Genomic DNA, 21,970 nt, shown 5'->3' on the forward strand with positions numbered 1-21,970 from the left:
TCTGTCCACCCCCGTTACACAGTACAGGACAATATTCAAAGCTCACGTTTGCTGTCAGCGCAGTTGCGAATGTTAACTAGCAAGCCAATTAGTCTAGCATTACTTGATTCTCTACAGAGAGGCAACAGGCAGTTGGGGGGCCAGAGTGCAATAACTCTACAGCTGAACAAAAAAAAGCATTTTGTGAAATTGCCATGTACGGTATGTAGAATACTAATTTGGCATATGTGAACACCTAAGATTTAAAACTGCAGTGAAGCAGCAGCCTAAAACTTAGAGCACTGGTGGATACAGAGCAGAATGTTGTTTTGTTGAACCCTCAAAACCCCAGAAAATATCTGCTTGGGGAAAGCGCGAGAGACTTGGAACACTAGTGCTATTATGTAAAATCTGTATTCACACTGGATGACGGTTGACTACATACCTGTGAAGCTGGGTGTTGCTGAAAAATGGCATTGGCCAACTAAATTTCCACAGATGATGGCTACCTGCAGTTCGATTTTAGTAGTTTCATGTTCGAACGTGTGGAGCTCTACATAACCATAAACAATAACTGGTTCTGTCCCCCTCTCTCTCCGTCTATCCTCTTGCCTTTCCCCTTCACACTGATAAGGGCAGAATGCTGAGCCACCTCTTCCCTCTGGCAATCCAGCAAAGGGTTGAGTCAGATACCAACAGTCACAGAGGGGTGACTCGTGTGTATGTAAATGACAAACATGCTTTGGCTTGTGATGGTACAAAAAGGGTTGGGAAGGAAACACCTTCGTTATAATCAGCAGCTGTTTCACCCCCTGCCAACCAGCACATACACATGTACACACACACTCATTGACAATGGGGAGGAGGTGCATGGCCACCAAATGGCACGGTCTAGGCCTAAACGGGAGCTGTGGGTGGAGGGTAATCACTTAATGGAGCTTTATGCACCCATCTCCCCTGCAACACACACACACACACACACACACACACACACACACACACACACACACACAACAGCCACAGTGGGAGAACTGTCTTGCCTATGCTGTGAACCAGATTAGACCCCCATAACGAGGAGAGCAGCTTAGAGTTCAGCACCTCTGCACTGTACAGTTACTCAACCCTAAATAACCATGTTGTAGTTCGGGCTAACCACATCACAGCCATACCACAAAAGGGAACCATGGTGGACAGCGTTACCACTACTACCACCATCAATCATCAATTGTTTCTCCCTATCTTCTGTGAGTGTTGCCATCCTGGTGTTGTTTATGTAATTTCATCATTAAACAGATATTACTGCCTTTTTGCGGCCAAATTTGATAATTGGCCAGTGGGAAATAGCTTTAAATAAGTCTCCAGTGACACAGTGATAGTAAGAGCACTTTCAGACTGACCACAGCACTGTGACAAAACAACCCAAGCATTGTTGTGGGTGTGCTGCGACAGGGTACTTAGAAAAGTTATCATGGCAACAATCATTTTCTCAAAGCTTGCAAGGCGTGAACGCTTTAACTTTAGGGATATTTTTAATATGTGGTGTTGCCCAGGTCTTCATTCCCAAATGTGTCAAAGTAGGCTGCTATCATTCCTGTGCTAAAGAAGAGTAAGAGCCAACAATTTGTGCCTTTCACAGTAGTCATAGTGAACAGCTCAGTCATGGGCCACATAAAATTCAGTCTGTCCATCTCATTAGACCCTTCCAGTTTGCTTCTTGCTCCAACTAGTCCACAAACATCCCTATATAATGCAAGGTCTCAACACTCCACAGTCAATTCGGGGTCCCCAACAACATCTCCACTACCAACACACAGTGGTGGTAGCAATAGCTACTGGCCTACTAGATATCAGCCCTTCTGCTGAAGAAAGAAGGAATATCACGTTTCTCAGTGTGGATTGAATGGAGTACTGAGGATCTTACCTGGGGTTATCGCTGATCCTGCTTTTGATTTCTATAGTTGAAATTTGTGTTAAAAGCATTTTGCAGTTTTTAACCGGTCTCTTTTCTAATTTCTAGCCTGCTTTAACACAGCCTGTTCAAGGCGAGAATGTTGTGCCATTCTGTATAAAAGCAAAGGTATAAACACGGAATGGGAGTACAGAGGTGTTTCGCCGTTAATATGGCAGCAGAGGTAGTCTTAGAGCCGAATCGATGTCTGTGTAAAAGGGACAGTCGGCAGGGCCACACACACACACACACACACACACACACACACACACACAAACGTGGAGTTTTTTTAAATTACATTTATAGCAGAGCTAAAAAAAGGTTCCCAGTGGCATGCTTATGTTGCTCTGTGTCTTCAGGATGTATATGGGTAACTGTTTGCTAACACTTATGCCAAAACTACTTGGCAAAAAGATTATATTTGTAGTGCTTTGATTCTGCAAGTTGGTTTTGGAGTTTATCTGACGCTTGCTGGTCAAAAATTGATTAATGCACCTTAAAACACTAATTAGATCATACCTAAATCAGAATTGAACATGTAGTGTTTCTGGGTAAAAACTGCTACAAAAATTCTGAATTTTAATGTTATTTTATGAAACAATTGGCACTGCCAATCAAAAAACGTCATGCCTCCCACACAGTATCTCAGGATTGGGCTAATCAACTACAGAGAGCATCCAGTTACACCATGATGTCTTTCAAACCACAATCAATATATGACAGCAACTGGTCACAACCCTCGCTGTGACCTTGGTCTTCCCAGTTGGTCTACACTGTCACTCAGCTTACAGAGGATCAATATCAAATTGTCTTGTCTCTGTCATCTTCCCGTCATCTCAACTGAATTGACTCAACTGAGGTGTTTAAGGTTCATATCTTGGTTCAAGGACAACAATGAGGACAATAGCATCATGGTTTGTATTTTTGCTCAAGTTGCCATATTGAATGCCACATGCGAACATCACTAGAAAATAGCCAATTATTCCAGTTAGTTAGGAATCAAGATGACTAAAAAATTTAAAAATAAATTATATATTACTAGCTCTCCTAAACAGTCTCCACCTAAGACTTTACATAAAAGCATAAACCTACATTTCCTACTTTCATTGCACAGTGTATCCATGGGTCACCTCTCTAGCTAGTGCCAAACAATAGTGAGGCTCTTAGGCTACTCTACCTTTATGGGGATACATTAGTCTTTGTATGTCTTACACTGAACAACACATACACATCCTGAAATAGGCCTCATGATTTAAATACTGTAAAACAAAATGGATTGCTTTATTGCACTTATTATATGGAAGATCATCACCTCTCCCCTTTTCAAGCACAACTAACGCTCACTGGCAGACAAATCCAAGCGCCTCATCTATATTTAATTGATGTCAGACTATTCGAAGGGGGCATCTGCCCTTCTAGTGGCATGATAGACTCAGACTAAGGTTGTTGACATTCGTGAAGGCAGAGGATGACACTAAGATTAGGACTGAGAGTACAATGACATTATATAAAAGACCAAAATGACTACATTATTCGGTTATGCATCACTGAAACATCTTCCACGACACGATGAAAGACTGAGAGGTAAATTATGATCCCTTCAACTGTGCTAGATATTTCAGGAGGACAGAAATGTGAAGAGAATAAGGCTAGACTTTACTTGAAGGTATCTACATAAGAGTGACATGACACTGTCATGAACGTGTCATAAACATTATAAACAAGTCATAAACGTTTATGACATAACGCTTCTGTCACTAAGTGTCATTCGGTTTTTGTCATGACAAGTTAGGGTTAGGGTTCATGTGTCATGACAGTGTCATGTGTTCATGACAGCGACAGTGATAATGTGCTCAGTTTAGCAACAACTAAGTTTAAATGACAGAGGAAAACACGTGATATTAAAATGAGCTGTCTTTCTTTAAAGCAATGGCATCAACACACATTGAAAACGTAAAAGGAGGCTGTACAGGCATGCACACAGCCACAACCCAGCTCCTAAAAATAACCATGTGTGAAAAATCTGTTTATTTCCTACGCTTGCGTTTCCCCAGAGCAAAAGAGCACCCTGGGCCCACATATTCCCCAGGCCTGGCCTTGCATTTAAGTTGTGACCTACATTTGATTCCCTCCACAAGGACAACGTTGGGCTTGACTCCTTCGACGACTTTGGGTTTATAGCTGGGAGCCAGGGAGTCGTCTCGTTTGACATCTTCATTGGATCCAGTTTGGTGGCGTAGATTGGCATTTTCATCTTGCTTAAATCTCACCACTTTTTGGAGTTTGAAAGGTGCAAGTGAACCAGACTGTAGTACTTCTTTCATATTAGTACCAGGTTTCCTTCTCTTTTTGCGGACTCCAAAACAGCCACACAGCTTTAGAGAAAGAAGAGTGAACATGACTATATGCTGGTTCTACCAAATGAAATAGAGATCCAGGTGAATGTGTCCAAATATCCTTGAATGTCACTCTTCAGACAGTGAAAACTGTCACAGCACTGTGGTAAAAACATGCTAACTCTTTGTTTGCTAAACAAACTAGTAGGAGGACCGTGCCCTGACCCTAGGGCTCCAAAGACCTTGAGGGGAGCACCACTGAAATATCACTCCACCAAAAACCAAGTTTTAAATATCCACGAGCAAAGAACATGTGAACAGACAGCGGGCTGCCGCTGCAAAATGTATAAAACGGAAACACTGTTGTCTGAGAACATGGATAGTAAACTGATTGGTAAGAACAACCATACCAAGGAGTAAAGGAAACTATAAATAAAATATGTTTATAACTAACTTGGATTTATCTCGAAAATCTCTTTGCCTAAAACTGACAGCAATCAATGTTCCCCTACTCTACACCAATGACACTGGCCGCCTCACACATGTCAGTGTGTTACTGCTGATGACATAACAGCATCAAACAAGACCAATTGGGTTAATGCACACATGCCCTGAATGCCACCCTGTATGGTTCCTGTATACTTTGCAATATTGTGCACTCTGCAGCTATTTCTGTGCATGGAATTAGTATGTTTTGGCAGCATTTATCCAGTATAATAATGTTTATGACAGGTTACTAGTAGTCTCAAAATTCTTGGAGGCATTTAAATGACTGTTGTGGAATCTAATTGTCATGGCAAACTACACTTACTTTATTCCTCATCATGCACCACTAAAGATTAGGTACTCTGTGCCCTGTTGCTGAACCTGGAATTACTTAACATAAAGAAGGAAGGCGACTTGACCAAACAAGTTAGTTAGTTTTAAGAAAAAATACCTACCCAAACATTGTGACATTTAAGATGTGCCTAAAAGCTCTGTTTTTTAAAAACATGTCTACATAGGCCAGGAAGACTAAGATAATTATGAAGTTGGCGTGTAGATTTTGATAATTTCAGACACACTGGGACTCAAAATACAAATAATGTAACCAAAAACTTTACAGTCTCTCAAACAACAAATAATCCAGACAGTCGGGCCTTTAGAGTATGCCCACACTACACCAACAGATACACAGACTTCAGTATGACCTAGATACAGATTGTCTTCAAAAGTCAGAGGGTTCAGAGAAGCAACATGCATTGTAAGATGGAAAACACCCATAATTCAGAGTACTGTGGGTTCATTTCTTAGGCAATTGGAAATTCAGGACTGAAAATAACATGTAAACAAAACAACGTGAACGATTATTGTTTTCAGCATACTCACCATGGTGAACTGATCAGCGCCATGAGTGAAAAGTAGGCCATCATAAATGTGTTTGGCATGATTCATTATCATAATTGTTCTATTAATAGGCCTAGCTATTCTTATTCGGCTTGTGTGCTGCCATGCAGGTCATACAGGACAGGAGTTATTTGAAAGAGTGCATTTTAACTAGTTTCCGACTGCCATGGAAACAATAGCTCACAAACTCTGACATTTGACTTCACAAGACACATGAATCATTGACAGAGTTAAATGTATGTGCTAGGTTAGAGAAGAAGCTGTTATCTGCAAAGTTTGATTAAAATTTTCGTGAGCATGACCCAGTGGATAGCGCAGGCAACTTGTGGTACTCACTCCCTCTGCTGCCCTCCACTCCATCTCTCTGTTCTGAATCTTTCAGTCCTCCACTTCACTCTTTCCTTTCTGTAACACTAGCAGCTCTTTTTTTAATCTTTAAGCCACTATTCATATACTCTTACTTTTATACAAAGAATCTTAAGGAAGTTAATACCACAGACTCCTCCACCCAGCCTCTGATCTGCTCATTCGTGCTTTCTCTGTCTCCAGTACATTTGGCATGTGTGACGACTGCCTGTGTGGCCGGGCAAAACTGCTCCTGCTTTCGTGTTTGACTGGAGGACAACTGTGGTTTATCTCAAGCCGCCGACTGTGTCCTGCCAAAAGCCCAAACTCCATTTTGCTGCGCTGATGTTGATGATGTCATGTAACCCAGAAGTACACCACATAACTGCTGCTTCATTCCTCTTGGCTGCCACACTCATTTAAATGACCAGTGATACCAAAATCCAGACTTAAAGATTAATGAAGATTCTCTAATATTTTACATACAGTGAAACAGGACTCAAATGTTTTAGGTGGGGTTGACTAATGAGAATAACACTAAATACACTGTATACTACTGATAATATCAATGAATATCTCCTAACAACCACTGATCACCCATATAAACCCTTAAGGCGCTGACACACCAACCCGATTATCGGCCTTGGACAGTCTGGCGAGGTCGGTGACTCGAGTCTGTTCGGTGTGTTCCGTGCCGTCGTCAGTCGGAGGAGCCGTCGGCATCCATTTTGGCCCAATTTGACTTGTTGAATCGGCCAGTCGGACAGTCGGACTCAATGACCAATCCGATTGGTGGAGTGCTAGCCCTTGACTAGCGAATCAGTGCACGAGAAAACCGGAGCTGTCAACGCCAGTATCTTCTTATTACTAGCCATCGTATTTTCTTCCGTTCAGCGAGTAATGACAACAACGATCCTTCTTGACTACTATCAACACTGTCTGATGAAAACAATGGCTGACGACAGCGTTTAACTTTAGCTTACCGTCTAGAGAGATGTTCCGTCATTTCCGGTTTTCATTTTTTGGGCGACAATACAGATTAGCTCCGCCTGCTGTTATGGAGACGTATTACGTCTCGCGCACGCGCAGAACGTACGCTCAAGTCGGCGTCGCTTCAGTGTGTTCCGAGGAACTTTTTTGACCTCGGGGAGCCGACTGATCAGTCCGACTGCCTTTTCTGCCAACGGTCGGCCATCGGGTTGGTGTGTCAGAGCCTTAAAATGGCATATTGATACTCGGGAGTTGATACTGATGGACTCATGATGGACTCAAAATTGATGTACCTAGCAGAACCAGAAATATCGTCTTTTTTACTTCAAGCATTTTTCTTCCTTGTCAAAACTTGAAACCTAAATTACCCATGATGCAACGCAACTGCCAGCAGTTTGGTTAAAGATTCGGTTGTGTTTTGCCCGCGTCTGCTATTGTAGCCTGGAGCCACTAGGCTCAAACAGAGATGAGTTACAGAGGGCAGGTGAGGTCACTTCTCCACACTCCTGTAAACAGACTTTGACTTCCCCTTTAACTAATCAACTTAAACATGAACATGTTTGTAATGTGTAATAAAACAAACCAATATCAGTTAACCCTCTGGGGTCAGCAGGTTTAGAATACATTTCTCATGTATTTAGATTTAGTATTTTATCACTCAAGCATGACAAAAATATTGACAGAAACCTTTTTTTTATACTTTCTAAGGTGTCCACTGCCAAATAATGTGGTTTTTTTTTTTTTTTAAATTACATGAATTAGATAAAAATAAAAAAATAAAAATCACAAAACTCTGTCACAGCAGAGTTGGAGCCGCTGAGTACACACTATAAAATGTCCTGCAGGTTGAAGCATAATTCACTTGTTTTAAGGTAAACCTTTTTTGGAAGTTGCCACGCCGGTATGACATACGCTTCGGACGATTCTGGACAGCGGCGATAATTTCAGCAGCTCATCAAAACCTGAGGACTGTGACACTGATGATGACCCGTCTCATTTTGAACAACAACTCAAGCCAGCTAGAGTAAGTGTAAATATTCCCTAATTATTTAAAAAAAAAATACTGCTTAGATTTGTTTAAATTGACAACAATATCAGAGCAGGCCAAATTGATCCATGTGAAAACACCCCCGGACCCCAGAGGGTTAAAGGGTGGACCCTTTTCCCATGTATTGGTGTCTACGTGAAATTGGTCCTGTGTTGAGCAAGAACGCTGTAAGCGGGCTACAATGTAATCCTATAGGGCAAACGCACATCGTCAATTTATGTCTGCTTTTTCTGCCACTGACAGGCTCAGATTGTTATTCTAAGTGTCTGACAACATTATGTAAAGGGTCCCTCCAGAGATAGCCCTTTTTGGTTAAAGAGAAAGATCCTTTTTGTTTAACCAGAAACAGGACATGGAGTCTGGTGCATTTGGCGACAGTGATTTCGGGGCTTCATGCTTCATGTTAAACAAAAAGGATCTTATTCTTTAACAAAAAGATTGACCTCTGTAGGGATCCTTTCCATAATTTTGTCAGACACAATAACAATCTGAGCATGTCAGTGGCAAAACAAGCACTTTTCTGACATCACTTGTGGACATAAATTGAAGATGCAGGTGAACTGCACATTAACTCTCTGCGCATATCTCACGTGACAAAGTGGAGCAAAGGGGTGGAGCAGTGGGCCAACGTGATATGCACGCTAACAGTTCTGGCTCCCTCTCTAATAAAGATGGGTGCCTCAACATATAGCAAGCAAATGTTTTACCCAAGTCATAGCCTAGATTAAGTGAAAATGAAATTGCCCCGTGCACTGCATCATGCTTCTTTGAAATAAAACGTGATGACTGTGTTACATTAAAGGCAGTAGTAGTGGATAGAATTAGCCCGCTGTATGTCTTTCAAAGAGTCGTCATTTCACTTCCAAGTCAAACTCATTGCATGTATGCCATTTACTATATTTCCTACACAAAAAGCACACTATGGAACTATGCAAAAATCACAATTTATCACAGTTTCTCACTATATCATACATACAACACTTTTACTCCGCAAGGTATTTATGGTTTTTCGATTTATGGCTGTCAGGGTTAACACAGGAGGACTGTAATGGAGGTAACACACATTGCTGTGTATACCATACAACCATATCTATTTTTTTCTGGTGTAATCTGCAAAACATGGTTTGTGTAGGTTTACTGTAACATCTACTTTGCGGAAATATGTGGCCATGTAAAGAATATTGTATGTAGCTGTTAGATTCTAATAGAGACACAATATGGGTAATGGCCCTGCCTTGAAAATCTGGCAACATTCATACACCCAACTGTTGTGCAGAAGCTATTACAGAAGCATTTCTCTAAATCTCCACAATTAACATGCTCTGATGTCAAGCTAGCCAGCTAGTCCACATCTTCCAAGAAGATACTGAGGCATGTCTTCATGGATCATTTTCAAGACACACACGACTGCATGCATGTGCGTGAACACAAACACAAGGGGAGGGCTAGCAGACTGCCGTCATATTCCCAAACCAAAACAGATCCATCCACCATCTTCGCCACAGCTTGCCTGCCAGTCCTTCTTTTTTTTTGTGAAAAACATGCACACGAACACAGACACACACACACACACACAAATGCAACCGGGGTGACGAGCTGACTGGGTTTTGTCAGCTCTGCAGGGGGATGGAGCCATCTGTCCCAGTAAAGGGTTAATCCAACCAAAAGCACAGGCCACAGATACCAGCATTTTCCAGTCCTCAAATTTGTAGCTACATTCTGGCTATGTTTTTTATTTTTTTGCGTTTGAGTTTTGTGGGTAGGAGGAGGGGTTCCAGTCTCCAGCCTTACGGACACCCCAACCATCCCACTTGATTCTTCAAACCACAAAAATCTCAGCCCTCTCCATGTGGTGGTGGCAGGGAATTAAATGTTGAAGGGGGGCAGTTTTAGCTATGTTTTTTCAATGATTGGAACGGATGCCTTTCATTTGGGATGGAGTGTTTTGTGTCGGGGGGAGGGTATTTTTACTGCTCCGGCTGGCCAAACGAGGCTTGCAATGAAGAGACGATTCACACATACACACACCACAATAGATCAAAACGGGCCTTTCTCTGGACCTGTGACATGCTCACCATCCCCCCCCCCCCTCCATAAGCAATGCTTTCAGCTCTAAATGATTCCCATACAGAGGTCGGAGGACCGGGGGAAGGGAAGAGAGAGAGATTAGAATAAGAAAAAAAACCTGAAGGGCCAGTAGTGCAGTGTGAAGCTAAATCAGCCAGAAACCTGCCTGAAAATGCCCCCCGCACACACACACGCAGCCGGCCTTTGTCTTTTTATTCCACCCAGAAAAAAAACACCACGGGCAAGCTACTATCTACAGCAACATGGAAATGGAAAAGAGAGGCTTTAAAATGATACATTTAGAGGGGCAGGGAGAGAGTGAGGATAGAGATGAGGGATGGATGGGGGGGGGGGGGGTCCAGCCAGACACGAGATGGATCGAGAGGGAAAGAAAGAAGGAGGGAGGATGAAGGAGAGGCAGAAGCTAATCTTAGCATCCTGGAAGCTCCAGACAGACAAACAGACAGGCAGCAGTTTGCTGCTGGAGGTAATGGCTTCCAATGTGATGAAGCATGTCAACAGATCACATCGCCTTAATACAGACATTGCAGAGCTGGAGTGCTTCCACCACAAACACACATACGGCACACACACACACACACACACACACGGTAAGTGACACTTTGCACAAACACACACACACAGGCATCAAACCGGGGCACAGATAAACACACACAGACACACGCATACCTGAGACAGACAGACGCAGACAGACACACACAGCTTCCGTTTGACCACAACACATCAGCCTCCATTACTGCCAGCGATGTGCCTCCGTCTCTCTCGCTCTGCTCCTGATGCCTTCCGCCTGATGCACAGCCATCCTTACCGCCTGCCTCTCCATCTCTCTCCATCCCAACCCCCAAACCATTAAATCACAGCAACCCTCAGCATCCCTTCTCAAAATGAATCATAAAACATAATACCTCAGTTAGGGAGCCTGTGAGGGGCTTCTTGTCTTTCCCCTTATAGTCCAAAGAACAACACCACATCGACAGGAGACAGTGGAAGCAAAAAAAAAAAAAAAATCCAATCAGGTGTGGATGAGTGGAAGAAAACCCAGTGCAGATTCACTTTTCCTTCTCCTTTCCACCCTCCCCGTCCTCCTCCCCGTGTGTCTGTCCTCTGTCCAGCTTTGGCTTTGTGATGCTAAGCTAATGGGCGCTAAGCAGCATCTACACATTGGCTTATAGTGTGCTCCGTCTCATACCCACACACACAAATGTTAGGCTTCTGTTTCTCTCTCACTGACTGAGCCCCACTGACTCCCGTCTCTCAGGCGCCTCTCTCTCTCTCTCTCTCTCTCTCTCTCTCTCTCTCTCTCTCTCTCTCTCTCTCTCTCTCTCTCTCTCTCTCTCTCTCTCTCTCTCTCTCTCTCTCTCTCTCTCTCTCTCTCTCTCTCTCTCTCTCTCTCTCACATACCTTCTGCTTCTCACAGTTCCAATCAGTTTCTTTTTTGCCCTTCCCCAGCCATTGATTGTACACAAAAACTTATACACATGCTCTGGGTGTTTAACAAGTTCTAGATGACTCATCCTTGACCAAAATGTGAAGACGACAAGAGTCAGGGGAAGAATCCTAAAGGCAAGGAGGTCTTAGGGTTCATACAAGATTTAACATAAACTAATCTGATTATGCTTAGTCAAACTGACCAACTGGCACACATCATGTATGCATGTACAAGGTAAAGAAAAAAAGACAACTCTGCATGTGTAGGATTCTTTTGTTATGCTTTATGGTCAGAGGAGGGGGTTGGGAACAGCAGAGCAGCAGTCAAAAGGGAGGTCGACAGTGCATGTGATGTGCCATTTTCTGTCAGATACTCCTTAAATGCGTCCCAAATCCATACTTTATACTAATTCTAAGCAGGTATTTACATGTAAAACTCACAAAAGTAAGAAGTAAGTTAGTATGCATACTACATTTACTTGATTGTTGAGTGTGGTGTTGATGGACACTTTTGTTCCACAATGCAATTAGGGCTGTCCCCGACTCAAAATTGTGTCAGTCGAATCGGATTTGGCTGTTCAATATGATTATTTAACTATTCGTTCCTTTTTTTTTTTTTTAAGGTAACCTTATTCAGTATCAAGCACACTTTATTCAACTGCCAGATTTTTTAACATGGTTCAGCGAGACATTCAGGGTGAAAAAGTTGTTCACGTAATAAAGTAAACAAGCCAAGGGTTACAAAGGGTTATAAAATAAAAACATGGAGGCTCCGTAATACAAACCAGCGTGAACCAAGACAGCCAACTTTTATTAACGCCCATATTGACAACAGCAGCACATAACACTAGCTTCACTTCTTCTGTTTTTACCCTTCACAATAAAAGCCCAACTCAGAAGAGGCAACTCAATAAAATAGCTTACACTATATAACAACATTTTTTGCCGACACTAAATATCAAACTAAATCCAGACACTATATTGTATCAAGTTGCTGTGACCTGTAAATTCACCACTTCTAAGCGTAAGGTCGGGCATCTGACTCTCTGTACCCATCGCTGACATCTTCACCAAGCGGACAGGATGACTTGATGTAGTGGATTGAACGTAATTGTATGTATTGTATTATTACTAGTACAGTGCCCGTTGAAGTAATGCTTGTTTCGGAACGGGCCGATTGCTGGCCTCCAGTATTGCTGCTTGCAGCTTTCTCGAGAACTGCTGATCCAAATAAATCCACACTCCGCTTCCTTGGGTCCTTAGCAATACACCTGCCATGACATAGTTGCGTCCCCTAGCAATGAGGACAGAGGGAAGGAGTAGTAGAGTATACGCAACATTTGCTAACAGCTGGCTATTTGGGAACAGGCTATTTCCAGGAGCAAAAGCATAAAGTTACGCTTGAAATATTTGAGTGTGTGAGATGTAGCATCTCCGCTGCGTCTTCTCCATCTTAATTGTTTTGTAGCGAGCGATGGAGAGAATGCTGTGCTCAACATGCCGTTCGGCAGTGTAACAGTTAATAGTGGTCCCCTCTCAATACATTACAGTGTGTACATAACGCACTACTAAAAGGCCTTTTCCATACACACAGGTTGGGTTGGCTTGGCTTGGTTTGACAGCACAGCAGGGATTTGCATCTCCATTCCAAAAAGGGCTACCCACTTGAAGGTGTGTCTTTAACTGATGATGTGCTTGAGTTGATGACATTTAAAAGCAGCGGGCTTATCCATGGCTGTGACTAGTTGTTAAAGGAGCAGCAGTAAAATGGTGGATAAACACATTTATTTCCTATAAATTCTTCATAAAAAAAAAACAAAACCTTAGCTGCGAGTACTTTTCCATCACACAGCACGGCAGGTAAAAGAAGCTTGGAGGCGGGTCGGGTGCACTTTGACCCAACTCTGGAGATGGTTGATCTTGGCACAAATCAAACATGGTTTGATTGGCCGCGGCCAAAAGGTGCCTTATGACCCATAGATCTCAAGAGTTCGCACTCGACGCTGCACTTCCTTGAAGTTTGAAGGACAGAAATTGAAGACGGACATACAGACAGAGACTCCTTCCATTTCAGTTTGATGATGGCATATATAATATAATGACATCATACACAGTTAATTGTGCCACTGTCAGACAGAAAGGCATCGTTATCTGCAAACTCTTATAACAGGCTAATATGAGCTGCACTTTCTATAAATGGAAAGGAACCATTTCTGATTTGTCAAAACAGACTCAGAAGAGAAGCACAAATAAGCATCCATATTTAGAAACACGTCATATACTGCCGATACAGACGCAAAGGCCTAATTTGTTCAAACTACCTTCAAGCCTACCGTCCTACATTTGTGTGCAACAGTGTCAGTGATCGAGCGTGTGCATTCAATACATTGTGTAAAAAGGGTGTGGGTGGGGCAGCGGGGGCTATGAATCTGGGGGACTCCACCCATTATTCCCTCTTTTGTTTGACAGCATTCCTTTGACTCTTCCTAATGCTGTTGAGCTATGCAAAAAAAAATATACCACCAGCATCAACTCAGCTCCTATTGTTTCCTTCACGGCCTCCCTCTGATCAACCTACAGCACGCTGGGATCCCCTAGTCCAAATGTCATCAAACTGATACTGGTATGGTGTTGTGCCTCTAGTTCCTCCCCAATGGTCATGTATGTAAACAGGATTTGAAAGATTTGAAACACATTTATAGGGGAAGGACAGCAAAAATAGAAGAGAAGATCTGAATGTATATCACAGTATATTGAGTAAACTTAACTTAGCCTATCCAACATACAAAAAATAATATATGAGCCTCAAAGGAATAGTTTAACATTTGTGAAATACACTTATTCACTAAGCTCCTGGCTCTAGCTTAATATTTAACAGACAGATATGGGACAGGTGTCAATCTTCTCATCTAACTCTCACCGAGAAAGTGAATAAGCAAATTTCCCAAAATGTCAAACTATTCCTTTAATTTAAACAAAATATAAACATAGAATTTGTTTCTACCAGCTAATAGCAACCAGGTAATAATATATGCTCAACAATTTATGAAGGAAAACAAGTCCATGCCATTGTGCATCAGTCACCTAACTAGAGTTAGCAAGAGTCTAATAAAGTTGCTGAGAGTGCCTCCTTACTTTTACAGTGTCCACTCAGGTCAACAGAGAGTCAGTCCATGGATTTACCAACTACTCCAGAGTGTAGATTAACAGTTTTAATACAAAAAATGTATTCAACTGTGGCCATCACGTGAGCTGTAGGGTGAAGTCCAATGCAGGGCAAAGTAAACTTTCCTTTGTGATCGTGTAATTCAACTGAGAACTGGTATAACAGGAAGGACATGTCATTGGAAAGACACATCTAAATGTGCTTACCTAGGCCTTGACAAAAACGACATCCCGTAATTGCGTAATGCATGTCAAACAGCGAACACTGAGTATTGACTGACATACATCCTCTTCCTACCTGATAAATGTCAACAAAGCCAAAAGAGTCTCAAGTTTACTTCTAAATCTTCCTTGAGCTTTATTTTTTCCATCTTGATTTACTACCTTCTGGTGTTTAGAAATGGCACAGTGAGTGAGGGCATTTCTTTTGTTCAGGTGACACAATGTGATTGCATCTGTGGATGCAACCAAACCAGAACCAGAAATGCTGCTTTTGTATCAACTGTAGGGACACACACACAGGCACAAACATGCCCAACTCGAATAGCACAGTGAAGTCCCATACAAACACAAGTGATAGATGCGTACGTATATGTTTACGTTAGCTTGACTGGCTAGCTAGAGCCGGCATTGATTTGAGTGTGTCAGAGTGCTTTTGCATTTCTCCCTTCCCTCTCTCTCTCTCTCTCTCTCTCTCTCTCTCCTTCTCTCTCCTTTCCACCCATCCCCCCCTTCTTCCCCCCCTCCCACACCCAAACTCCACCCCACCCCCATCTCCATCCCCGTGGCTTCAGCCCACACCTCCCTCCGAGGCGTCCTCTTAGCCTATATACGGGTCGTCAGATCGTCTGTGCTGCTAGCCCCGCAATTCATCACACATGCACACCCTCTGCAGACCCTCGCTCATTTGAGAAACGAATACCAAACCATCAGCATTACAACAATTACAGCAGACAATAATTCTACTTGCCTAGATGCAGGAGAGACCAGAGCTCCCTTTTCAAGGCTCGTAGACACAATGCTGAGCTTTAAAATCAGGTACAAGTCTCTTCTTCTTCTTGCCACTGCTCCGGCAGTCAACCGGCAGGAAAAATGAGATAAACAGAGTGATACAGAGGGAGTGAGGGAGCAGCGGTGGCAGTGAGAGTAGGGGAGGCAGCTGTGTCATGAGTTGAGGGGGGTCAGGAATGAGAGCAGGACAGAGGGGGGTGGCGGGTTGGTCGGGATAATGGGAGATTGGGAATGCTGAACGTGCGGAAGGGGTGACCACAAGGGAAGCCGACGGACGCCTCAGCAGATGGGGGAGGGTGAGAGTCAGAGTGTTGTGCTTCAAATCTTAACAGTGTTATGGGAAACAACTGACTTTTTGGAGATGTGAGAGAGGAGACAAGTTTAAGTTTACAACCAACTTCATGGAACTTGTACAACTGAAGGTCTAGAGGTCTGGTGAACTTCACTGCTTTATACATACTGATTCTCCAAAGTAGTTTTACATTGTGTTAGGGATTTCTCCAACTCTTTCTATAGTTTATGTTAGCTACTTTTTCCTTCCACTGTGTGTAAATATAATTCCTCATTGTAATTTTTTTTAATTGCAATTAACTATACCGTAAACTGCGCTGTAGCAAAGCGTTAAGTACTTGTGCTATGATACGGCTACGATAAGGGGGTAGCATGAACCTCCACAAGTATTATGCCTCTATTCCACTGCATGGTACGGATAGTACCTGGTACTTATTTTAGTATCACCTCCGTCTAGGTTCCAAGCGAGCTGAGCCGATACTACTGTAGAGGGTGAAGTCAAACACTGCAGACCACTGATTGGGCAGAGAGAATTGTCACTTGCGGGACACGGTATCCCATGTCCTGCACAAACTAACTAACCCATTTTTAATCGATTTAATCAATAGCCACCGCATTTTTTAAATTCATTTGACAGATATTTTTTTAAATGGCAGAAATGTTCCACCAAAACAAGTTCCTTCCAAAGACCATTTTGCAGAGCCACCGCAGACCTTAGCACCGCCACAAGACAATTGTGATCGGTTTAAAGGAACACGCCGACTTATTGGGACTTTAGCTTATTCACCGTATCCCCCAGAGTTAGATAAGTCCATACATACCCTTCTCATCTCCGTGCGTGTCGTAACTCTTGCTGGCGCACCCACTGCTAGCCTAGTTTAGCACAGATGCTGGAGGTAACCGGCTCCATCTAGCCTACTGCTCCCAATAAGTGACAAAATAACGCCAACATTTTCCTATTTACATGTTGTGATTTGTATAGTCACAGCGTGTACAAATAACAAGGTCACATGAGACACAGCCATCTTCTAACCGTATACAAACTGGGAACTATATTCTCAGAAGGCGAAGTGTTTAGCGAAACTCCTGAAAAGCACCGTTGTTACTCTCTGCTCCTCACCACGGCGCTTCTCAGGTGCTGCGTGCAAATCACTCCGCCCAAGTAGCAGAATTAGTGCTTCGCCTTCTGAGAATATAGTTCCCAGTTTGTATACGGTTAGAAGATGACTGTGTCTCATGTGACCTTGTTATTTGTACACACTGTGGCTATACAAATCACAACATGTAAATAGGAAAATGTTGGCCATTATTTTGTGTTTTCAATTACGACCAGTTGAGTAATGCACAAAATCTTATTTTCCATAATTTAGTCAAACTCACCAATTATGAGTTTGGTTGAAATTCCTAAAATAAAAATAAAAACAGATTGGGACTTAAATAGAGGGATGATAGAGGCAGGAAAAGCCCCAACAACCACAGACACACTTCTCCATCTGTTTCTCCACGTGCTTACTGTGCATTATTCACACCTACACCTACACATGCTCATGGACAGTGCTTTGAACAACCTTTGGACATACGTCAACATGGACCCACACTGACCTTTCACAATCACAGGCCAAAATAGTCACAGCAAATCCATCTCACTTATGAATTTACACTACATAAATAAACATATGCTTTACTATACAATGGCTGTGTTTGTCTTGTATTATTCTGGGACTGAAGGGCAAAAGGGAGTACTTATTCATAGACTCAGTGCCTACTGTAACATGTTTTCCCATAACACAAAAGGAAAAGAAATTAAACTGCAGCTAATTATTTGTAAATTTAATATTCCGGTGTGAGTCTCACACTCTACGAGTGCAAGACAACAAAAACTTTACAGTCCCATAAAACACATGGCCTGGGGAACACCTTCATGCTTTATTTACTGCTAACAATACCAGGATTTTTACTGGTGTGCCACAGACCACTCAGGGATTAAAATGGTCGTTATGGTAAGACCCCCACCCTCCACCAGTGTCTGGCTGACATATAGCAGTGGAGGTAACGCAGATAAAGTCCCTTAAACAAGCCTCCTGAAAACAACATTGTAATTTGCGTGAGAGGGCCATGAATAAACTAATTAAAAAGCCAACAGATGAGAACCATTTAGGTAAATATTGAAGTGGTGCAAAGGAAGTAGAGAAAAATAAAATGATGCATGAAACTTGCATACAGCCCAGTCATTTCTGCAGTTGCACCTTTTTATCTACTTGTCTTGTCTCTTCCCCTCTTTTCCCCCCTCTCTCTCCCTCTTCATTAGTGAGGCATGCTGTGTCTAAAGTCAGCAGGGATTTCCAGGTCAGGTATCATGACAATTATGAGCCTGGCTTTGATTGGTCCATGCAGCTGATTTCTGTGTTATATGCAAATCAGGAATAACAACATAAGATTGGCATCATGCAGCATGATTCATCAGGCCCCCCACACACAGAAGGGGTTGCACAGTTACCACTTTCATCACTCTACTATTATGTTCATGCCAGATCCTTAGCACCAATAGCATCTTCAATGGTTGTTTTTCATAGTAGGGAAGAAAACACCTCAAATATCTACTTCAGCTTTTGAGCAGCAGCAGTTACAAGAGAAATATGTGGCATCAACAGACAAATGTGCCTTTAGATCTTTGCTATATTGACAGTCAGGCGGGAAAAAAAGTCAAAGACACAAGCCTGTTTCCTGGATTACACAGCCAGTTCTGGCAGAGGAGATACTGGTTAGTGATAGAGGGTGAGGGGACTTGGATGAAGCCTATTGTGGTATTGATCCCGTGGACATGAGATACTAGCCTATTCACTGTAGAGTCACCAGACAAACCTCTAACGCATCAGACAATATTAGTAAAGCTTACACTGTGTTGACTGAATGTTATCAGCTTGAGAGGCAGGCTGAGAACTCCATTTTGGCATGAAGAGGGATGATGTGTGATAAAACCAATCAACATGAGGTTAGTTCCAAGGAGGGTATGAAGTAATCAGCCTAGGCTAACTGCACGGCCAATATTGGTCAAAAGGCAAGTGGAACCATGCTTGGATTAGACTGAAATAAGCAGGCTTAATTAGATAACCATCCAATGTGTCTGTCTGAGGCAGCTATACTCACAATCATTACATAGATCTAAAACTGATCATGCATGGAGCTGAGACACTGACCTCAGTCACCTCAGGGTTTTTTTTTTGTTTTTCATGAGGAAGTTCACAAAATAAATGACAATCTTTGGAGCCACGACGATGTTCTGTGGGAACTCACACAAACAAAGTGTGTCAAAGGCTGCGTATCATCAGGAACTGAAAGAATGGCTCATATAAATGCCAGGACATAGAGAAGACAGTCGAGCAGCGGATAAAAAAACATGAGAAAAAGGAATGATAGAGTAAGGTGTAAGAGGGTCATGGACTCACAAGGCACGGCGTGACGGTAGAGGTTGTCTCGGATAGTCTGCTGCAGTTCGTGGTCAGGCGAGGATTTCTGGAAGCGCTGGCTCAGATAATGCTTCAGGTCCTTGTTCAGCTTACTTCCTGTCATTGCGAGCACAAACAGGAAAGCATGTGATAACTGCATCAAAACAACAACAAAATAAGGCAAGCAGACATGAGAACATCACAAGAGTCAAAATGACGCTGTTATAATTCACAGTGAAGTGTCAAACGGCCACACAGTTTGGCTGCAACAAAAAGAAATACACAATTGTACCCTGCAACCACAGCAAGGCTAGATGCTGAGTGCATAGCCATGAATTGTACACTTGCCATTGTCACTCAGCGGGGTAGCTGGCTGCAGACTCTCCTTCTCCAACCAGCCGTGGCTAGCCAAAAACCTAGGACTGCTAGCACTTTGGCTAGCACTGTGAATCAGCCCTCCTACCGCTACGCCATCTGGACCTCAGACACACATTAGGCTACTGAAGGGCAGCGCGGCTGGAAAGTGTCCGTATGTGGGTGTGATTGATTCAGAATGTGTGTCTGTTTGTGGCCATTACAGTTTGTGTCCATATTACAGGCAGAGCTATGCGTGTGCAAAAACAGCACAAACAGTATGACAACATAACAGAAAAAGAGTCACACGAATAGAAAAATTAGGGAATTTATCTGATGAACATGACAATGTCTTGATCTAAATTTGATAACAATACTGCTTCAGGCAACAATAAACATTCTATCACGTTCAATATTAGTACATGTCCCATTATTTATTATCCAAATGATTTATCTCCCATCCTTGCATGGCTGCTGAGACCATTTTTAGTTGTCTTGGGCAAACAACCATAAAAGGCCCTGGATCCTGTTTCCATGGAAACTGTGTGTGTGTGTGTGTGTGTGTGTGTGTGTGTGTGTGTGTGTGTGTGTGTGTGTGTGTGTGTGTGTGTGTGTGTGTGTGTGTGTGTTTAATAAGATGTTTGAGATTGTTAGCATAGTACAGGAGAGCATTCTGCACTGGCTGGCAGAATGATTATAGGTTAATACGATACCAATACAATTAAATCATAACATGCACATCCCACAGAAATGATACGACTGCTTTTTATTTTAATGTGACCCAAGATGTTGTCTGTCATTCATATCAACATACGTAACAAGAGTGGGTAAGATGCAAAAATGTAGTTATGGTCACATTGCTACGAATCAGATTGTTAACGCTGGTTGAGAAGCTGTAAGGCTCACATTGCAATTGAAACATTTAGTTCTACACTTTTAACAAATAGTATTCTCTAAAATTTTATTTATTTAAATGCTTGAATTGTATTTCTTTAAAAAAAAAAATAATAAATAAAAAAACGGATTAATATGTTTTTTGAAAGCAAAGTGCTCACATAATTCAACATTGTTCTTTAAAATGTGTTTCCAGACTTGATAATTTTATCTTTTGATGTATTTTATTGTAAGAAAGTAATTTTGGTTTCATTGTACTTCCTTCTCATGAGTCATGACAACTTGAATCCAGGCCCATGTCTAGAAAAACATTTAACTGAAGTAATGAGCTTTGATGAACCATAATTAGTCTCATGGACAATGTAACATGTGGCAACAGTCTGAGTGGAAAGGTTGAGTCTTCGCCCCTCCATCTAAGCTCCTGCTGGGAGGAAACTCCCCTCCTGGCCCTGTCCCATCCAGACATATCACTGGGTTGTAATCCTCACAACAGGTCACAAGCCAACGCTCAGCCCAACGGAGAGCCTAATGCACACCCTTATGTGCTCTTGTGAGAAGGATAATCAGAAACAACAGGTACCCAGTCTTAATAATAGATTTGCTAGCCAACCTTATACACTCAAATCAAGTCATATTCAAATGGAACAAAGTTCATCAACACACAAAATCAGGCTTTACCTCATAAACATATTGTATTGTATAATACAACATGTTTCCCTGCAGAATATATCCATTTATTTTACATCTTCTAGCATCAGCACAATATCTTGTTGCTCACATTCTTCCTGGTATTGTTAAAGGGGCACTACAGCGATTTTGTATTGCACAGAAAATTGGGGCACTTGCTAGGAACACATTTAAAACAGAATTCTCAGAATTGATAAAGCAGAGGCAAAGACATTCAGTCTTATATATCCTAGTATGGGCCAAGCTCCAAAAATTGCAATTCCATTTGTTCGGTGTCTGTATAAATGTCCAGTCTAAAGTGCAATCTTTAAAAAAAGATCTCTTAAAAGCCCCATTCATTTTGAAGTTTTTGTACTTTCTGTTAATCAAACTTTGGCTAGAATTGAGCGAGCTAAAAAGAAGCTGACAAAATAAAAAAGGAAATAAATGGACTGACTGCTTTATATAAAATGTGTTACAATATTTTGGCTGGTAAAAAGTTCTTAGCATATACAGGTGAGTCATAATTTCAGAAAAAGAAAAAAATGAGTATTTAAAAAAAGAAGAAGTTAATTTTGGACGGTGGACAATGTGA

General features: G+C 42.1%; 1 protein-coding gene across 10 annotated transcripts in view; it reads right to left on the reverse strand.

Moving 5' to 3' along the window:
- magi1b (membrane associated guanylate kinase, WW and PDZ domain containing 1b) overlaps positions 1–21,970 on the reverse strand; it is a 155,863-nt gene that overhangs the window by 57,259 nt on the left and 76,634 nt on the right. For 9 of the 10 annotated variants that reach the window (XM_036001808.1, XM_031278002.2, XM_036001807.1 and 6 more), the window contains exon 2: positions 19,462–19,578. In XM_036001808.1, the coding sequence (XP_035857701.1) occupies positions 19,462–19,578 (117 nt within the window). Of the gene's footprint in view, positions 1–11,025; positions 11,357–19,461; positions 19,579–21,970 lie in introns of those variants that run through there. The other variant, XM_036001810.1, reaches the window with a different exon arrangement.

Source organism: Sander lucioperca, chromosome 6 (genome assembly GCF_008315115.2).
Source record: "Sander lucioperca isolate FBNREF2018 chromosome 6, SLUC_FBN_1.2, whole genome shotgun sequence".
Classification (NCBI taxonomy): domain Eukaryota; kingdom Metazoa; phylum Chordata; class Actinopteri; order Perciformes; family Percidae; genus Sander; species Sander lucioperca.